This window comes from Gobio gobio (assembly GCF_949357685.1).
Source record: "Gobio gobio genome assembly, chromosome: 20".
Classification (NCBI taxonomy): domain Eukaryota; kingdom Metazoa; phylum Chordata; class Actinopteri; order Cypriniformes; family Gobionidae; genus Gobio; species Gobio gobio.
The window spans coordinates 44,643,868-44,664,727 of NC_137113.1; the positions used below are offsets into that span (position 1 = coordinate 44,643,868).

Here is a 20,860-nt window from a genome sequence, read left to right on the forward strand (position 1 = left end):
TGCCCGGGGGGCTCTGAATTTTTAATCCAGCCCGGCGGGTACTTTTTTTGGTGGTTTTGGATCTCCCTTGGTTGCAAGGCCATAGTTTTGGTTTGAACATTGGGGAGTTTGAACATATGCTCCCTCGTGAGATTTGTTTGGTTGTTTTTTGTGTGCAATTTTTGGGGGTCTTTTGTGGTATCATCCACACATGCAAAGTGATATAATGAAAACAACTGCAATAAAGTAATAGGGTAGTTAACAATTACTCGTTTACAAAGTGCCATAGGAAGTCAAACTAACTTTTTAAAAATGTTCTTATACTGAACATTAATTTCCTGTCATCTCTTGGAATATCTGAAAGCTAGGGATGTGATGGTGAGGAAATTTTCCCACTGGCTAATCGACGTGTGACAACATCGATAAAACCGGCACCACCGGTGGGGGCTTTTCAAATTGGTCATTTTAAACCGAAAGTAAAATGCGAATGGCCGCTCTGGCATTCATAACCGAGCGGTGCGGAGCAAAGCTAGTGTTTTCAATGAATTCCTATGAAAGTTAAGCTTCCATAGGCATGAACTGAAAACGCGCCAGACTGGACACACGCCGTGAATGACTGAGGCCGTGAATTAATTAGTTTTAGTTTAAAATTAGCCTTGAATTGCTTGAATTGTTAGCCTGACAAGCTCACCATTGGCAGGGCTCAATCCGAGAGGCGGGACAAACGGTTGTCTTTCAAATTCCCTCTGCACGCAATAAGATAGCGCTACAACCAACCAGAGCAACGAAGAAAGTGAAGCGGAGCTAGTTGATCGATTAAACTTTCGCCGTATCCGGTCGGCAAAACTCCGAACACATCTTCCTTTCTTAAGAATGACTTCAGTGCCGTTCTTTGTTCTTTTCTCAAAGAAAAGCTTAACTCAAAGTCTTCCAGAGTCGCGGCCAAAGCCGTTTCGAAAGACCGCTGTTCGTCAGCTTCTTTGTTTACAAGTAGCACGCGGAACCGCCACAACTCTACCGTCATTATGTTAAGCCCGCCCACCGACTCTATACACGCTGTGATTGGCCTGACCAGAGTTTGGTTTTTCCTGCCTGCAGGTCTACCAAGAGTTGCTAGACTACACTCGCGGCAAATTAGATGCCGCTAGGGTGTGTCTAGATTTCTAGGCTATTGAATTGTGGGTTCATTAGCCTGTTATTCTTAATGAAAAACACAACAGCAAAATGTTATAATGACAAACTCAAATAGGCGCTTTTACATTTCGCTTTTAAACCAAATCTTCCGCGATCATCTTGTCTGTCAGCTCTTCGCTCTCGTGATGAATGAGATCTGACTCCTGCTGCGTTTGTGCTGAGACTCTCGTTCGGCTCACGCTTCATTAAACAGACACGTTCAGTTTTTAATTGTAGTGTTTGTTCTCTAACTGAACTAAATGATTTTATTGCTATAAAAATCAAAACGACGCAGTGGGCAAGTGATGTAACGAGTGATATCCCTGTGTCCAAGCGGGGCTCGAACCCGGGTCCGCCAGCATCAGAGTCAGACGTTCTAACAAGGAGGCTAAAGACTGCAAACGCTAGAGTCAGTCGCTAGAGCGTTTCTTGAGATCAGAGGAGTGAGGTTTACTCCCACAGCAACTACTAGCTGGCCTCCGTTACACCTGAACACCGGCAACAGCGACAATCGCAGCAAGCCTACTGAAAGCCAGTTGTTTCCTTATATCTCATACCTCATACCTGAGACTTGTTACAGCACTTGCATACTGTTGCCCTTGACTGTTCTAGTTGCTTCTATTGCTCTCATTTGTAAGTCGCTTTGGATAAAAGCGTCTGCTAAATGACTAAATGTAAATGTAAAATATCTGTCATTATTAGCAGAACACATTTTTCACATGGGGACAACTAATTGTTGAGTCAATAATTCAAGAAAGTCCAGACTTTAAAGCTCTTGATTCTAACTTGTACCTAGCCTTATGAAAAAGTATCATAGTTCATGTAATTGTTTAATTATAGCATGTGTTACAATGAGGATATATTTAAGACCATTGCCATAGCCATTTTTAACTTTTTTCTTTCTTCTTTTTTTATCTATAGCATTTGTTATGAAAAATAGCAACCTACATATTTAGAAACTATAGCTACAAACACACCACAATGGTCCCCAAGTCCCTTATCAGATCAACTATTACAAATTCTACCAGAATTTACCACAATAAATCTAAAAGAACATAATAATTTGAGTAAATGAGTAAAAAGCTTTCTAATGTATGTTGGTGCAGGATGAGGTTTTCCCCATCTTTTTAGTTTATGCGACTGTTTTAGATCATGATTGACTTTCTCCATAGTGTTTTAAAGTGGTGCGTTCTCAAAAGATGTCACATTTTATCATCAGCGGCGTGATAGGAACGGCTCGCGCACATCTTATTACACTTTTGGAGCTCGCTGGTGAACGCGCCTACGGTGATTCATGCGCCACTCATGCAAAATGAAACAATTGGACTTCAGTCCTAGTGCACAGATAATTGTTCTGTTCAGTTTGTACGGCTTATAAAAGCTCTGAATGTGTGATCTATACAATTATTTAAAAGCCTGATTGTACAGTATGTTTCGGTGTGGGCGGTCAGAGTACCGGCAACATGTGAGAAGTGCCCGGGACGCAAGAAAAATTAGGGTACGCTACAGATTAACATTTAGAAGTGTGTACCGGCCCACTTTGAGCACTGCTTCTCCACCAATAGTGTCACCAAATGTAATCACAAAATTTAATAATCAACATATGCTCAATTGACTGCCGTTTCCAGCTGAAAGTCACTCTCGTGGCAAAAAAAAAAACGTTGATTCCTTTTCACACAAATTATGACTAATAAAGACTTATTTTTGTGCACTTCCTCTCAGATAAAAAGGTACAAAAGCTGTCACTGAGGCGGTACCTTTTCAAAGGGTACATACTGAGGCCTTATTTACCCCTAATGGGTGCATATTAGTATATTTTGAAAGGGTAAAGACCCAGTGGTACCTTTTTGGTACCTTTTTTTCTGAGACTGTATAATGCATGATTAATAAACTAATACATTTGACATTTGCATCACATAACCAGCTCCATATGTTCAACTTTTCTGATGTAGTAAACTTGCTCGGTCGCTCACCTGGTACAGTATTATTTGCATCAGCAAATGTGTCCACAACCGATTAATCGGCAAAACCAATCAATTGGTTGACCACTAGATGGTACGTTATTTTCAAACACAACAATAAAGCATTAAAGGCACACGCCACAATTTTTTTTTTTTATGCGATGCATAACGTTAGATGTCAAATGTCAACAGAACTCAACTGCACACTGTGTTGCCAAGTCTGCGGTTTTCCCGCGGGCTGTTTTTCCATGTCCGCAAATATGTGATATTTAGACCCAGGAATGTGAATTTTAGCAGGCAACCCTGCCAAAAAAACACATATTTTACCCCCCAAATGCCATTTTGTCCGGAGAACCCCCACGGAAAGCTATTGGGCTTGTTTTGGGCTAGTTTTGAGTAGCAATTGGGCGTGTTTTGTTGTGAAAACTTGGCAATCCTGTGACTGCAGGTTGTCACATTGGTCATGTTGAAGGAAGTTAGCCTATTTTCAGGGGCTACGTAATATAATTGCGCCGCTGCACTCATGGTACGGCTCAAAGTTCCTTGTTTATTACGCAGGAATGAGAGTATAGTTCCTAGCCATACCGGCCTAGAAAATCACAACTTTTCATTTTCTGTTGGTCTTAGTACACAATGTAACTACAGAAGAGTCAAGTTTTAAATAGGAAAAATATCAAAACTCTTTGTCATTTTTTTGAGCGAGATGCTAACGGTCTAATCAGATTCAATGATCTATGCTAAGCTATGCTAAAAGTGCTCCCGCCAGACCCGGAGATCGGCTGAATGGATTCGAAAACGGTAAAACTCAACTGTTTAACTCTAGGGGAGTCGGAAAAGGAGCCTATTTTCAAAAATAGTGGCGTGTTCCTTTAACCTTAACTACAGGTGCTGGTCATATAATTAGAATATCATCAAAAAGTTTATTTATTTCACTAATTCCATTCAAAAAGTGAAACTTGAATATTTTATTCATTCATTACACACAGACTGATATATTTCAAATGTTTATTTATTTTAATTTTGATGATTATAACTGACAACTAAGGAAAATCCTAAATTTAGTATCTCAGAAAATTAGAATATTGTGAAAGGTTCAATATTGAAGACACCTGGTGCCCCACTCTAATCAGCTAATTAACTCAAAACACCTGCAAAGGCCTTTAAATGGTCTCTCAGTCTAGTTCTGCAGGCTACACAATCATGGGGAAGACTGCTGACCTGACAGTTGTCCAAAAGACAACCATTGACACCTTGCACAAGGATTGCAAAAGAGGCTGGCTGTTCACAGAGCTCTGTGTCCAAACACATTAATACAGAGGCGAAGGGAAGGAAAAGATGTGGTAGAAAAAAGTGTACAAGCAATAGGGATAACCGCACCCTGGAGAGGATTCAAAAATGTGGGGGAGATTGACAAAGAGTGGACTGCAGCTGGAGTCAGTGCTTCAAGAACCACTACGCACAGACGTATGCAAGACATGAGTTTCAGCTGTCGCATTCCTTGTGTCAAGCCACTCTTGAACAACAGACAGCGTCAGAACCGTCTCGCCTGGGCTAAAGACAAAAAGCACTGGACTGCTGCTGAGTGGTCCAAAGTTATGTTCTCTGGTGAAAGTAAAATTAGCATTTCCTTTGGAAATCAGGGTCCCAGAGTCTGGAAGAAGATAGGAGAGGCACACAATCCACGTTGCTTGAGGTCCAGTGTCAAGTTTCCACAGTCAGTGATGGTTTGGGGTGCCATGTCATCTGCTGGTGTTGGTCCAGTGTGTTTTCTGAGGTCCAAGGTCAACGCAGCCGTATACCAGGAAGTTTTAGAGCACTTCATGCTTCCTGCTGCTGACCAACTTTATGGAGATGCAGATTTCATTTTCCAACAGGACTTGGCACCTGCACACAGTGCCAAAGCAACCAGTACCTGGTTTAAGGACCATAGTATCCCTGTTCTTAATTGGCCAGCAAACTCGCCTGACCTTAACCCCATAGAAAATCTATGGGGTATTGTGAAGAGGGAGATGCGATATGCCAGACCCAACAATGCAGTAGAGCTGAAGGCCACTATCAGAGCAACCTGGGCTCTCATAACACCTGAGCAGTGCCACAGACTGATCTCCTCATGCCACGCCGCATTGCTGCAGTAATTCAGGCAAAAGGAGCCCAGACTAAGTATTGAGTGCTGGACATGCTCATACTTTTCATATTCATACTTTTCAGTTGGCCAAGATTTCCAAAAATCCTTTCTTTATATTGGTCTTAAGTAATATTCTAATTTTCTGAGATACTGAATTTGGGATTTTCCTTAGTTGTCAGTTATAATCATCAAAATTAAAAGAAATAAACATTTGAAATATATCAGTCTGTGTGTAATGAATGAATATAATATTCAAGTTTCACTTTTTGAATGGAATTAGTGAAATAAATCAACTTTTTGATGATATGATATTCTAATTATATGACCAGCACCTGTATAATTGAACTGTTGCGATGCCAACTACATCCAACGTGATAAAACATTGCCAGATTCACGTTCATCCGTTTTTGATAAAACTGAACATTTCACTTTGAATATGATGCTGAACATACTAGAAGCAATGTAATATTATTTTGCAGCAATGTTGCTACAGGGATATTTTTCCAATGAACCTTGGTTGAATATAATTCATTGTTTTTGCTTGTATTGTCAGATGGAGACGGCATTCCTCTCACACAGCCCCAGCCTTCCCATGGGACACTGGGAGGAAGTTGCCCTGGAACTCCAGAAATGAGGAGGAGACAGGAGGAGGCCATGAGGAGGCTTGCGTCACAGGTACACACACACACACACTCACTCACGGTTCTCACATCAATCTTCTCACAATAGATCCTGTTGACCGGTAGAATTGCTTCTGCTCACACACAAAAGGCCCGTCTTAACCTGTGCGGGCTTGCTGTCATGGTCTCAGCTATTGCATTATGCAGATATGTTTAAAAAAGAGAAGCAAGTTTGCCGCTGAGCCTCATAAAATATTTATTCAGGCAGAAAGCAATTTCCTTGCCGTACTATTAGATCTAGTTAAGGCAATGCATTAATAATCGACTCTCACTTTCTACCCTTCTGTATGGTTTAAGTTCTTTAAAAACACTTGTATGAGTAAATTAATATTCTAATGTGGTTGATCCTCTCTCTGGCTGTCACAGCCATGATTCTGCGTCTGATATCTCATGTTTCCGGCATTCATTGTCTCCGGCCTTGTGTAACTCTCTCGATGCATTCAAAGAGCACCAGGCCTGTGTGCCACTTGATCTAAATGACCGTAGCTTTCCCATCAAGCTCATTAAGTGTTTTTTGGAGTTTGCTGAGCTCCAGGGGCTGTTTCTGGTGTTTGTTGTTTTAAATCATTTCTCTAGAGTCCACAATAGTGCACATCAAACTGAATTACCATACAGAGATGCAGTAACAGTGCACATCAAACTGAATGGAAAATAGAAAATAAAGGCAGCCTTGGTGAGAATGCATAAATAACTGCATTGTCATCTCAACATGGGCAAGACTTTAGGAGGTAAAAACATTGTTGGTTACATTTTAGCCAACCTTGATCACCAAGTTGTTCTGAAGTCTCTAAATGCTGCTGTAACAGAGGACTCTGCCATATGCATGTGTGAACTGAACAGGAGTAGCACCACATGCTCACCAAATCTGCATTTATTTGTAATATTGTGAAAGTCCCCACAATCATGTTGTCTGTACGTCTATGTGGTGTTTTTAATATGCTTTAAGACAAACCATGTGCAAATTCATAAGTCAACACCATTGCTGGGTATTTTCTCTTTAAAACTGCAGTGAACCAAAGACAGTCTCAAAAACACGGTTAAAATCACTGGTGTTTCTGACGTCACAAACTACCTTGTAACCAATCACGTCGACATGTGGGCGGGCTTTAGCATATCATTAACTCTGATGGCTCTGAAGCAGGGAGTCTCAAGAGAAGCCAGGTTATATTTTTCTGTTGATATGAAAAATTGGGTACATATAGCAATATAGCGGGTGAATTATGTATATGATGTACAGTATATTATGATGTTATGATGAACTATATGCCTTTATCCACTGGCGTTCTATGATGTTCAAAGCGTTTCTGATGATTGTTAGAAGGCAGCTGTCTGACTCTGAGATGGCGAACGGGAACATTAGCAACACATTATTAGCTGTTTGATAATGTAGTCAAGCCAAAGGATAATCATATTAATAACCGTTATGTGTCTGACATTGTAAAGGGCGTTAGCATTGTGCAGCGTTTACTACAGTAAAGTTGAGCGACTGGATCTCTGAGCTGGTGTGAGTGAGTGGAGGCGGGGCTCATTTGCATATTCATGAATCCGCATATACTAAATGAAGCAAGGGTGTAGAGTTACATTCAAGCTATTTTAAGGCATGACTGGGTTTTTTCACACTTTTGATCGATTTAATCATGGGCATCGGAAGCAAAAAAAAATGTGGGTGGGTCCCCCCAAAATTTTTACTGACTAGATGCAATTTGCATTAAAGAGGTGATGAATTGAGAAATCAACATTCCTTTGATATATAAAAGTTCATTGTGATATAAGAATATCCTGTACGTTTCACTGCTGAAAACGTCCTTTTATTGACACCAGGCCCAGAAAACGCTCAATCTCAGAATATGTCGACCATTGACGTCATAGAATGCAGAAACGTCGCCCATACAGATGAATAAATACGCCTGCTTCTGTAGCCCCGCCCACCTACTCGTGGAGCTAAACGGATCACACTACCGAGCAATAAACATGCCGGTTCCAATTCACGTGTGTAAGTCATTGCGCGTTTGTTCCTTCATTTCACCGCGGAATCGTTTCTAAACAAGACACAGGTCGAGACTGGATTTGCAGACATATTGAGATTAAAACACAATGCTGTGCCTTCTATATTGGATCCGACAGGAACGGTGCAACACACTTATGTGAGTAAGACATGTTTTTTATATGTGATTGTGTTGTATTGTTACAGATCGTATTGATCATGTGTACGTGTGTAACAGAACATACCTTAGCATGCGGCCACAGGCTGGAGAAGGTGTTATTGGTTCATTCTTGATCAGACTCGGACTTGTAACGTTATGGGCCAGGGCTCGCAAAGCCCAACGTCCCGGGCCTATGTATTTTTCAGACGGGCTACCAAAACGTTCACGATCTTAAAAAGTGAAATAACATTCCTTTCTTGCACGCGCGTGTGTGTGTACGGGTTGTGGTTATTCATCGATCGGGCCGGCCAAGTAATACAAAAATAACATTCCAATCAATCGCTGGTGGATGAGAGATTAATCATTGTGTTTGTTTGATAAAGCCCTGTGAGCATTTCTCAACACGCTTTCAAAGCAATGTACTGAGGGGAGCTGAAGCTCATTAAATATGCACATTTTATCCAATCCTAGCCGTGGGCATTTACTTCCAAGTCTTCAGTGCGGCACGCCCATCAAAACCGACCGTTTTTCAGAGAGCCTCAAAACCAAGGCAGAAATTAGCCTATTACTTATTCATTATGATGTTTCTGAATGTAAAAACCACACAAACATCATAAGTTGACCTCAGACAACAGTATAAAAAAATGTAAAAAGCCAGTTCATGACACCTTTAAGTGCAAATAGTCTGCATCGTTTACTAAACGTCAAAAATGACAAAGTCATTAAATCATATACGGTGACAGTAGTGTTGGGGTAAGACGCATGGCAGAAAGTTTTGAAGCAAATCGACCCAAGGTTCGAATCCGCCTTTTTCATGTGTTTAATAATAACGTTTTTATTGGTTAGGGGTAGGTCAACATAATTATAGACGGTAAAAGTGAGTTGGTCTAATATCACATACAATGGTTCCGACGCCCATGGATTTAATGCATCCTTGTATGTATATATGTAAATAAAAAAGAATGGCTAGAGCATGACATCACATCCTGTCACTGATATTCGATGCAGAGTAAAGTAATTTCACCCTAATCACAAATAACCATAACCATTCATTAATAATACATGAGTAATGTTAAAAGCTTTGAAGTTGGTGTTCTTCGAGTTCAGCCAAGAGGTCAATATGTGACGTTTAGATCTTTAATGCACACACACGCACACACACACACACACACACACACACACACACACACATATATATTCAAATGCTATATATATTCAAATGCAGTAAGCATGAAACTCTTGAGCCCTCAGGAGCGCCATAGGCATCTAGTCTGACTTAGTCTGAGTAATTATCTGCGTCACTCTCTCTGTAAGTTCTGCTGAATTATGAGCAGCTCTGGGCCCCCTGCTCTGTCTGCTTCACGCTTATTTCAGAAGTGTTGAATAATGAACACCAGGACAGATGAAGGTGAAATCGGAGCTGCGAAGGTGTCACTACATTGTGCTGATTCCCTTTGAACGCTGTAGCTGCATTCTCAGTGAAAATACGCCGTGATGATTTGTACCTTTTTTCTACTGACGCTTCCAATTTCAGGTGCAGTAAATATGTCTGGAAAATATGTTCTAGACAGATACTACGGTCCTTAAAGTTGCTATAAGAGATCTCAGAAGTTTTGTGAACTTCAATGACACGCCCTCTTTCCTAAACCCGCCCTCCCTACTTGTCAGCCAACCAAATGTCAGCAATCCTGAATGTGCAAAATTATTCACAGTCTGAGCATTTCTGATTGGCTTGCAAAAAATGTTTACAGCACATTTATATAGTCTTTAAATTGCATAGTATAATGTGCTCTCCTATTTTAAAGGTGCACTGTGTACATTTTAGCGGCATCTTGCGAATTGCAATTGCCCACCCCTCCCTTTCAAAGCACATAGAGGAGCTACGGTGGCCGACACAGGACAAAGATTTGTCCCTTTAGGGCTACTGTAGAAACATGGTAAGGGGACCCGCGGTGTATGCAGATAGAAATGCCTCATTCTAAGGTGATAAAAAAATAACGGTACATTATGGAAGGTCTTTATACTGCACTGAAAACATAGTTATGCATATTATATTGCATTTCTGTCAATAGATCCTCAGAAATATGACATACTGCACCTTACTTTATTTTTAGGTTAAATCATACCCTATTGCTCTAAAATATAGCATTTGTGTTATGTTTATATGAGCATGCTATTACAATTGAGTCACATTAATGTCTATGCATGAAAAAAAACTTGAATTTGACCATTCAGACTAAGATGCAAAATAATTATATTCTGTAAACTATAGATCCCTTACAAGGGACATAAGCCGCGTTTCCACCGAAATTACCCGGAACTATTTGTACCAGGAACTTTTTTCCCAGGAACTTTTTCTCCCCCAGACCTGCTACTGTCTGCGTTTCCACCGCGGTCTAAAGTACCGGGGAGATTAGGCAAATTAGTCCGGTGACGTGGGAATGCGCGCGACTGCTTCTCCCAGTCACCGACGGACAGTAATCACTTTTGCGCGATACTGTCTGCAACAATAACAAGTGTAGGTGATGCAAGCAGCGCTGCTTTTGCTGATTATGTACACACATTACCAACACTGCTTATTTAAACGTGCACTTTCACCTGGTTTGACCATTTTAATGCAAAATGGGATGATGGGCAATCCAAAATCTGAATGTGTTGTAATAGCTCAATTCCAAAACAAAACATTTTCTATAAAAGGATAATGAGGTTTCAGTCATGACAGATGTCTGAAAAGTTAATTGAATGAAAACAATAGACTGAATTAAGCGGTTGAAAGATTAGGTACTAGACTGCAAGTATTTTATTTTTTATCACAATAACATCTCTTAACATTCACAAAAAAAAAAAAAAATCACATGACTAGTATTACAATATGCTTCATTAAATGCATAATTTTAGAGACTTCTTCCTCAAATTTGAAATGAAGCAGGACCACACTTATGGCTTCACTTAAGTTGTGGTTATAAGTTATTATACTACATTCACATAGTTATACATTTAAAAATATAATATTTGGGTTTTCTAGATATGTTTATGTGCATATTCAGAAAGACTTGCGAGCAGCAACCCTTTTATTTGCTTCCTACACTATATGAATACAATTAGAATGTGGTTATATAGTTAGAATGTGGAAATTAAAGACACAGTGACATTTTACACATTTTACTTTATTTTAGACAGATTAGTTCTTACAAAATTAAAATAAAAGTGTGCAAAGACAAATAAATTACTAGAACAATAAATTGAAAATATAAAATGTGAAAACAACAATATAAAAAAAGTGTATTTTTCAGTAACCTGTCCAAGAGCTGTGCCAACACGTACAATATATAAAGTACAAATGTGGTAGTGCAAATGCTTCATTCAAGCGGCTGGTCATTGTGGCTACTTCTTGAACAACTGGACAAACTGTCCAAGAACAGACAGAAAACCGGTCTGAAAGTCCCTCTGCTGCCATCTGCTTTCTTCCGCTTCTGACTGGTGGAATGCCAACTCTTGCCTCCTCATCTCTCCTCGGCCTGGCTCTCCAGTAACATCTGCATATATTGGTCAGTTCTTGTCCATGCTGCAGGACGGCCGGTTAGCATCCTCCATGTCCCTCAGTGCATCAAGAAAGTCACAGTCCCTTTTCCTTTTCTCTAAGTAGAAAAATTGCACAGAAACGCATGGAAATTAATACACAAGGCAACCATGAAACAATAGAAACCATCAATTAATTATTTAAAGTGTTTTCACTACAAATAATGAACAATTGTTTGCCCAGCTTGAACAATGCCCAGTGTGCAATTTTTATCATGGGCAATTTAAGTTTACAATTAAAAACAACAAAACCATTAAGGATTACACATCAGTTTTTAAATATATACACATTTTTGTCAGCTTTATAACGTACTGGTGACCGCGGGGGAAAACACGCTGGTCTCCGTTGCCTGCGATTCATCAGGGCCACTCGTTACACCTGGAAAAGCACGTTGAAAAAAGTTACTGCAACGAGTTTAATAGATGATACCAAGATGATATATTTAACTTACCTTCAACCCACTCGGATTCCTGGATGGTTTCCAACAACGCACTAGCCGAGTCTTTCGTTACCGCTGCGCCAGAAAAGGACGGTCTGTGTCCCAGCAACGCGTCCAGGCGGTCATACCACTTGTTGATACGCCGGTCGGAACCGCTCCGGTTGTTATGATCCTTTAATTTCTTGTAATCTTGTCTAATTTCTTCAACTTCTCTCTGCACTGTTTTCCAGTGTGACTGGAACCGAGTCGATATCTTCAGTTATACCTTTTCATTGCGGGTCGCCGTTTCCAGTTCCCGCTGGATGTCCTCCTCCGCATATATGCTCAATAAAGCCTGAACCTCGTCGTCGGTCCATCGGTCGAATTTTTTGTTGAACTCCATTGTTGCAAAAAAAATATTTACTGAACGCAAAACCCACGGAACCCACCTCGCAAAAGACTTGTAAATATGGCGGTGGAAAAAAAAATAGCTGCGAGAGCTCAACCAATCAGCATGTTCAGCGCCCAAGTCCCACCCCCGAAAGTTCGGGAACTTTTGAAAAGTCCCACCTCGCAAGCAGGGCCGTTTGGAGGGGGAAATATTTACCCGGAACTTCATTTAGACCCTGGTTCCTGCGGTCGAAACACACCGAGTTCCCCCCCAAAGTTCCTGGTTCCGGGGTAAAGTTCCTGCGGTGGAAACGCGGCTATAGATGGGACAAAAATTAGATGGGAGGAAATATTTTCGCTATTGTTATTATATTGTATACCGCTTGCAAAACTTCTGCGTTCCCCCAAGGAACTTTGCATTCATTTGCAAAAACTTTGCTTGCTCACAAAACTTTTTGTTCCCTCAAGACATTTTGCATTCACTCTCAAAACGTTTGCGTTTGTATAAAAAAAAAGCTTTTGTGTTCCCCCGAAAAACTATGCGTTTGCTCACCAAACTTTTGTGTTTCTTCATGAAACTTTGCATTTACTCATAAAATCTTTGCACCTTTGTTTTGGGTTCCCTTGAGAAACTTTGCGTTTTGCAATAAAAATCATGGAAATACAGTTTTCCCTTCAATATGTCGCTTTAGCAGCTCTATAGTAAATGTCAGGTTTCATGGAGTATTTAGCTGTTCTGACTACACAAAAACTAGATTTCATTCTGAAACACACCATAAAAACAACAGATCATTGTTGCTGTAAGAAACTCAGAAGCGAAGACCCGGAGACTCGGGTGAATCTTCAGCTGGATTCTTCATTCTTCATTGAGAATGTGCTGCTCAGTCGCCACAGTCATTATATTACATTTGTATTTTATAGGCATTCAGTAGGCAGTCCTTAAAGGTGTTGACCTTGACCACTTAACCAAAGCTTCTAAAGACGATACAGGAAATCACACTGGGAGATTTAGCAAAGCTTGACCCCAAATGGTTTAAGCAGCACCTCATGAGAACAAGAGACATGTAAATATTCACACAGGCCCTGTTTACTCCTGGTTGTAAGATGTGTTTTGGTCAATCGGATCACAAGTGTACGACTCTAAGTACAGGTGTAAACGGGGTCTAAAACATTTTGAGCTTGTCCACTTTTGACCACTTCGAACAACCACAAAAGACCCCCTACTCTCCGCCTACTGACCTAACACGTAAACATTATGGGAAGCGCACTAGCCGTTCATATGTAAATGTGAACTTTTTAATTATTAAATGTATTAAATTATTTAAAAAAGAGTAAAATGGGTAAAGATACCCACTTAACATTATATTTGAAAGGTATTTTAACATTCAATATGCCTTAATTGCAACTTATTAGATCATATTTTTGATTACACATGGTTAAAATATGTTTACTTTTAGTGTTAACCATGGAAATGTACAAATAGTTGAACTACGGTCACTGTAGGGTGACCACCATCAAACAAATCAAATGTGGGACGATTACTAAGTTTGTGTGGGACAATGTGGGACATGTTACCAACACTAAAACATAACCTGAAACTGTTGTATAATCTTAAATTCAACATCACTGAGCCCAAAGGCAGCAGTCATCATGCAGATAACTACTTTTGAAACAGTTCTGACCAAGTGCAACTAAAATCCAACTAAATAAATAACGAAACAAATAAAACAACATTAAATTAGTTAATTAGTTAAATTAGTTAATATATATATATTTAATTTTTTTTTTTTTTATTTTTTTCTCAATATGATTTTTTTCTCAATATGATCATTAAAAATCAACAGACTGGTGAAAATGCGGGACATTTTCTCAATATGCGACATGCGGGACAAGGGGTGAAAATGCTGTGCGGTACAACGCAGGTAGTCACCCTAGGTCACTGTAGTAAAAAATAAACCATGGTTCATTTTCATAAGCGACTCCCAGTGACAGGACGTTGCACCCATAAAATGCAACCTTTTTATTCTGACATGATTTATATTAACATTTGTTTCAGAAAAGAACATGATCAATGTCAGCTTTTAACATTACATTTAAAGAGTGTAACTGCACTATAGGCTACAATTTCTATTTGTTTATTGTGAAAATAATGTTTTTTGTCTTCTAATGAGCATTGTTCAGAGCGTTTCCAAAAGCATCAATGGTTTCTTATGATAGTTTTGGGAAACACAGCTCTGTTTGAATACAGTGTCAGCAGTGAGCGAACGCTGTCTCTGTGATTGACAGGTTCTGTCTTACAGCATTTGTGTGCGTTCAGATGAGCAGGAAAATAGTCCTACACTACACAAATATTCAGTAACATAGCTTATCCGTATTGTATGCATTAAATCATCTTTTTTTTTTTATAAAACAAAACAAAACAAAAAAACACCTTAGTATCAATATTTTTGTTTGAGTATCGTTACTTTTTGATGCTTACATCAGTATCAATATATCATATCGATACGCCCATCCCTAGCGAAGGCCTGTAATCGGACGCAGAGGTTGCTTTATTTCTTCTCGATAGGCGAGTAACATTTGTTTTGTTTTGTTTCACAGAACTAATATATGCTGGCTTTAGCTTGAATATCCTCGTGTGTCATGTTCGCTTGTTTGTCCATTTGCAATCGTATTGTCGTTCACTTCAGCGATGATGAGACCCATTCATTTCCACATCCTATAACGTTAAACCACTGTCCGTTTCAAGCGTCAGCTCGCAGTGTGTCCGAAAAGTAAGACAATAAACTCCTAATATATGTGTGTTTCCTTTGGTTCCTCTTTTGGTGATCGATATAACCCTCTAATCTTGTCATAAGTGTAATATGTTCGTTAGTTGGACTGGTGTGCTCGTGCCATCGAGCTGTTCATGAGAACTGTGTTTGTGTTTTTGGGATGGAAGGGATGACTTTTTCATTGAACTTTCGACCTGGATTACCATATTATAACACGCATTGCGTTCACTTGTTGATGGCATACACTCAGCCGGCTGGCACCATAGATATACATAATAAAGGCTAGATGTCTTACGGTGGAGTCTCTAACGTCATTCCGGCGGCCATCTTGTCACAGGCAAGCTTTCTGGTGGGCTCTGTGGTACCTGATGTAAGGTCAGTACGAACACAAATACTCTTATCTCGCTGAAATCTTGACGGATAATTCTGGATGCTTGAACAAATTAGAGTATGCAGTGTCATAACTACATCTCTGACGTTTATAAGAAACCAAACAGTTTGAAAATTGGTAGAAAATTTAGCAAGTTATGCTTATTTAAAAAGTACATGCACCATGAAAACACAATGTTACGAGTGAGCGAGCTGACTGTGACAAGATGGCCGCCAGGAGCGGACGTCGACCTCCATTGGCCAGCAGCGCAAACGAGATCTATGGCAGATTCAACCATAGTCGTTGCCTGCATTGCGTACGTATGTGTGGGGCGGAGCTATCAAAATAGGGGCGAGACCCTTTTGGGGTAGGGGCGTGTTTGTTTTGGAGATTTGAAATATCAACAGAAAACACTTACCCCAACTTTAATCAGAAAACATATACCATCATGTTGCTCTTGAATGCCCAATACAATGTAGTTCCCCTTAGGTTTGTCATGTGATGTTAGGTTAGGTCATTGCACACCTTACTTTTGTAATCCCACACTGCCCATCACAAAGCAAATGAGCTCAAAAGAAACGCTGCCTCTTTGTGAATCTTTATCTGCTGGTGTCACTGTTGGACAGCGTTACTTTAGAAAATGATATAGTTCTTGATGTCATAATCTTTTTTTAGTACCTCTACCTCAGAAACGGCTGTGTAAACCTCATGACACTTGAGTTTTTTCTCTGTCCTTCGAATCAAGTATTAAAGCAGCTAATTAAAATAATTACTGCTTTAATGGAACCGATTATGCGCACTTGTCTCAAAGATGGGCGTCCCAGAGAAACTCCTGATAAAAGGCTCCAAATTGAGGGAGAAAAAGTTTGCAATTCAGCACTGTGCCACTCATTCCTCACAGGGGACAAATAAAGGTGCACTACAGCAGCAGCGTATTGTTTTCCTGCTCTTTATTTGGGTACTGTTGTTCCACATCGTCATCTAAAACATCGATATTATTAGTAACATTTTATAATTGTTTGGTAATTATGACACACTAGATCAGCATAACCTGCACTCTCTCAGCTGCTCTTCTCTTTGCTGCCCCCTGCAGGTGGTGGCGTATCACTACTGTCAAGCAGATAACGCCTACACCTGCCTGGTGCCGGAGTTTGTGCACAACGTGGCGGCATTGCTGTGTCGCTCGCCACAACTCGCTGCGTACAGAGAGCTGCTGTTGAAAGAGCCGCACATACAGAGCATGCTCAGTCTGAGGTCCTGCGTCCAGGATCCGCCCACTGCCTTCAGACGAGGGGTGCTCGAGCCACTGGATGCACTTTATAAAGGCAAGTGTCCATTACATTCCTTACTTGCAATTTGTCAAGGCCTAGTCGTAAGCATCATTCAGATACTATTACAGTTTTTATTTGGGTTTTATTTTTATTTTTTCCGTTTTTATTTCGGAATTTTTGTCCATATAGATTTTTATTATTTTTTATTTGCGTTTTAGTTTGTTATTTTAGTACATCGAGTTAACCTCTTAACTGTCACCGTCCCACAGGTGGGACGCCTGGTGCTCTTTTTTTGATCGCCTTTTTTCATATCATATATTTAAGTAATTATCACAAATTAGGTATCATTTGAAAGCTTACAAACTCAAAATTCATCCTGTGAAAACCGTTTTGAAATCGGACATTGTGTTGCCATGGAAACGTTACTCTAAATTATTCTAGTGGGCTCCTCCCCTAGTGGGCGGTGTCATGTTTCATATTACAACAATTATTTTAACTACTTTATATTCAAAATCTTTTCCAATCTTGACAAAACGCATATTGTCGGAAAGGTCTGAGTCTCAAGGGTCCATATTTGGTGACTGTTTTGTGATGGAAGTAATATTTGGACAGAAATTTACAGGAAAATGCATCAAAACAACAATAAATGGAATTTGAATGACACCCGGTGGCTATTTTTGGTACAGCACCCTAAACAAAATCTCATGGGGACTTCAATTTTTGTGATATCAACTTCAAATTTGGAACACAAATTGGTTAGACATATGGCTTTGATTTTATAGTAATTTTAGAGTAAATTCTTTTTTGTAAAATATATATTTTATATGAAATAAAAAATATTTAGTACAGTATTTTTCATTTACAGTAAATTTAAACTTCCATACTTATTTCTTACTTTCATATTTTCATGCTTTCACTTCAGCAATAATCTGCAGAATGTCGTCTTTAAAACGAGACCAAACTTTGGTCTATATTCCAAAGCATTCTTGAATTACAGCCCTTTAAGTTTGGATAGTGCATTTTCATGTATATTCTCAAAAAGGGGGGTGACAGTTAATTAAACTAATTGGAAATGAGAAATGTTGCCTTGGCTAGTTTACATTTTATATTTTATTTAAATGTATATTTTTTTTTTTATTTCAAGCAAAATGCATTTCTTTTTGGTAACACTTTACAATAAGCTTTCATTAGTTAACAAACTAATAATGAACTGCACGTGTACAGCATTAATTCATCTTAAGCCCTATTCGGATGGTAATTGTTTCCCGTGGGGTCGCAAGGTATTTTAATCACTTACAGGGGCAAATCTGCGATTTTATTGATGTCCGAATCCAGAATGTCAGTGTTTTTCTCCCACCATCTGCGTAAAAACCCCCGGCCGAATTACCTACTGTTTTTAGACAAACACCAAGGTCGTGTGGTCATTTAATTGCCGTCTGATTTTCAAGAATATATCACTTCAAAATTCACTGTTTATATCCTTTTTGGCCACTGCAGAGCACCGTACAATTGCGCTTCGCTGTAATTTTAAAGCATTTTAAAGATCTAGACTATTATTACTGAAAGGCCAAGTATTTACAAGAGCAATTGATTTCATCACCGCTCAAAAAAGAAAAAGAAGAAAAGCACTTAAACATTTGAAATGGGAGAGATTATATATGTTAAAATTACCGCAGCATTATGTTCACCTCATGTAAATAAGAGGCTGTATTCACTTATTTCTGATCATTTCCATGTGGAATAGAATGACATCCTTTATTTTGAGATAAAATACAAGACCATTTTAACTATAATGTGCGTCTATATATCTTCCTATTTTTAAACAGATTTTAATAATTCAATAATAATTAGGATATTATTTTCCTATTATTAAATTAAATATGCATTTATTCTTATTATACCAAGCATATGACATCTTATTTACAGCATACAATCATGTTATTGACCACGTGAGCAGCCGTTCCCGATCACAAAACTCACACGAGTTTTATCACTGAGGTGGTTGCACATTTATTTTTACAGACGTCCACATGAGAAACAATTACCATCCGAATAGGGCTTTAGTTAATGTTGGGTTTGCAAAGGGGCTGAACATTTCCGGTAAATTTTCTAGAAACTTCCCCAAACATTTTTGGAAAATCCCCAAAACCCTGGAAAGTTTCCAAAAACTTTGCAACCCATTTCAACATTTACTAATACATTATTAAAATCAAAAGTTGTATTTAGCCCTATTCGGACGGTAATTATTTCTCATGTGGACGTCTGTAAAAATAAATGTGCAGCCACCTCAGTGATAAAACTCGTGCATTCGGATGGTGATCTATTCACGGTGGAGGAGTGAGTTTTGTGATCAGGAACGGCTGCTCACGTGGTCAATAACATGATTGTATGCTGTAAATAAAATGTCATATGCTTGGAATAATAAGAATAAATTCATACACTGTAAAAAATTACAGGATCAATAAGTTATGACAACATATGTTTTTAAGTTAATTTAACTCGAAATTAAAAAGAGTTAAGCAATTTCACATTTTTAATTTAAGTTATACAAGATTCAACTCAAAGTTGTAAGTCAGTTGAATGTAAATTGTAATATAGAGAGTTGAAATGAACTTGTACACTGAAAAAAAAATATTGTTGGTTTAACTTAAAAAAATAAGTAAAAAGCCTAAAAATTTGAGTTAATACAATGAAGAAAATTTGGTTTAATAAATAGAAACTCAAAATATTTTTGTATCTGAACCACATTAATAAATAAAAAATGTTGTGATAAATCATGAAAATAGCACAATTTGGCATGTTTCACAGCATTATTACAAATAAAACACACAATTACGCAATATGCTTACAAAATATTTTAATAATATTTGAATAAAGGGTGATGTCGATTCTCAAATGTTCATTGTATTAACTCACATTTTTTATTTCAATTAACTCAAAATGTTAAGGCAACCGGGTAACTTACTTTTAAATATTTGTTTTTACAGTGTATTTAATTTAAGAATAGGAAAATACTATTCTGCTTATTTAAATCTTCTGTTTAAAAAACATAGACGCATTACAGTTCAAATGCTTTTCTGTCTTGTATTTTATTTCAAAATGACGTTTAAAACTGTGGAAATGAGTAAGTTAATATAGGCAAGGCAAGGCAAGGCAAGTTTATTTGTATAGCACATTTCATACACAGTGGCAATTCAAAGTGCTTTACACTGAAATGAAATAAAAATATTACAGTTATAATAGGAATTAAAAGAAATAAAAAATAAAGAAAATATTGAAAGATAAAAATAAAGAGTATAATTAAAAACAAAAATAAAAATAAAAACAGGGTTAAATTTAAGCATATAAATTCAAATGTAAGCAGTTCGGACAAAGCACGTACAGTGGCACAGTGCTCATTCAGTAAATGCACAGCTGAACAGATGTGTTTTGAGTCTGGATTTGAAAGTGGCTACTGTTGGAGCACATCTGATCTGTTCAGGAAGCTGGTTCCAGCTACGGCTGGCATAATAGCTAAAAGCAGACTCTCCTTGCTTTGAGTGAACCCTTGGTATTTCTAATTGACTTGATCCTGATGATCTGAGTGATCTGTTGGGTTTGTATTTAATCAGCATATCTGCAATGTATTGAGGTCCTAGGTCATTGAGTGATTTATATACAAGTAATAGCACTTTAAAATCGATCCTAAATGTAACTGGAAGCCAGTGTAAAGATCTGAGGACTGGTGTGATATGGTCATATTTTCTGGTTCTGCTCAGGAGAGCCTCTTTTCTGGTTCTGCTCAATATACAGCCTCTTATTTACATGAGGATGGGGTAAATATAATGCTGCTTGCTTGGTTATTGCTGCCATAATAACGGCCCATTTCAAATATAAATACTTGCCTGCATTTCAGTAATAAAAGTCTAGATCTTTAAAATGCATCCAAATGACAGTGAAGCGCAACCATACGGTGCTCTGCAGGGGTCAAAAAGGATATAAACAGTGAATTTTGAAGT

At 38.6% G+C, this 20,860-nt stretch overlaps 1 protein-coding gene across 1 annotated transcript in view; it reads left to right on the plus strand.

Moving 5' to 3' along the window:
* The window catches only part of tanc2b (tetratricopeptide repeat, ankyrin repeat and coiled-coil containing 2b), a 94,483-nt gene that overhangs the window by 46,907 nt on the left and 26,716 nt on the right, over positions 1 to 20,860 (plus strand). The window contains exons 7-8 of the mRNA XM_079801649.1: positions 5,792 to 5,913; positions 16,685 to 16,916. Of these exons, the coding sequence (XP_079657775.1) occupies positions 5,792 to 5,913; positions 16,685 to 16,916 (354 nt within the window). The remainder of the gene's footprint in view (positions 1 to 5,791; positions 5,914 to 16,684; positions 16,917 to 20,860) is intronic.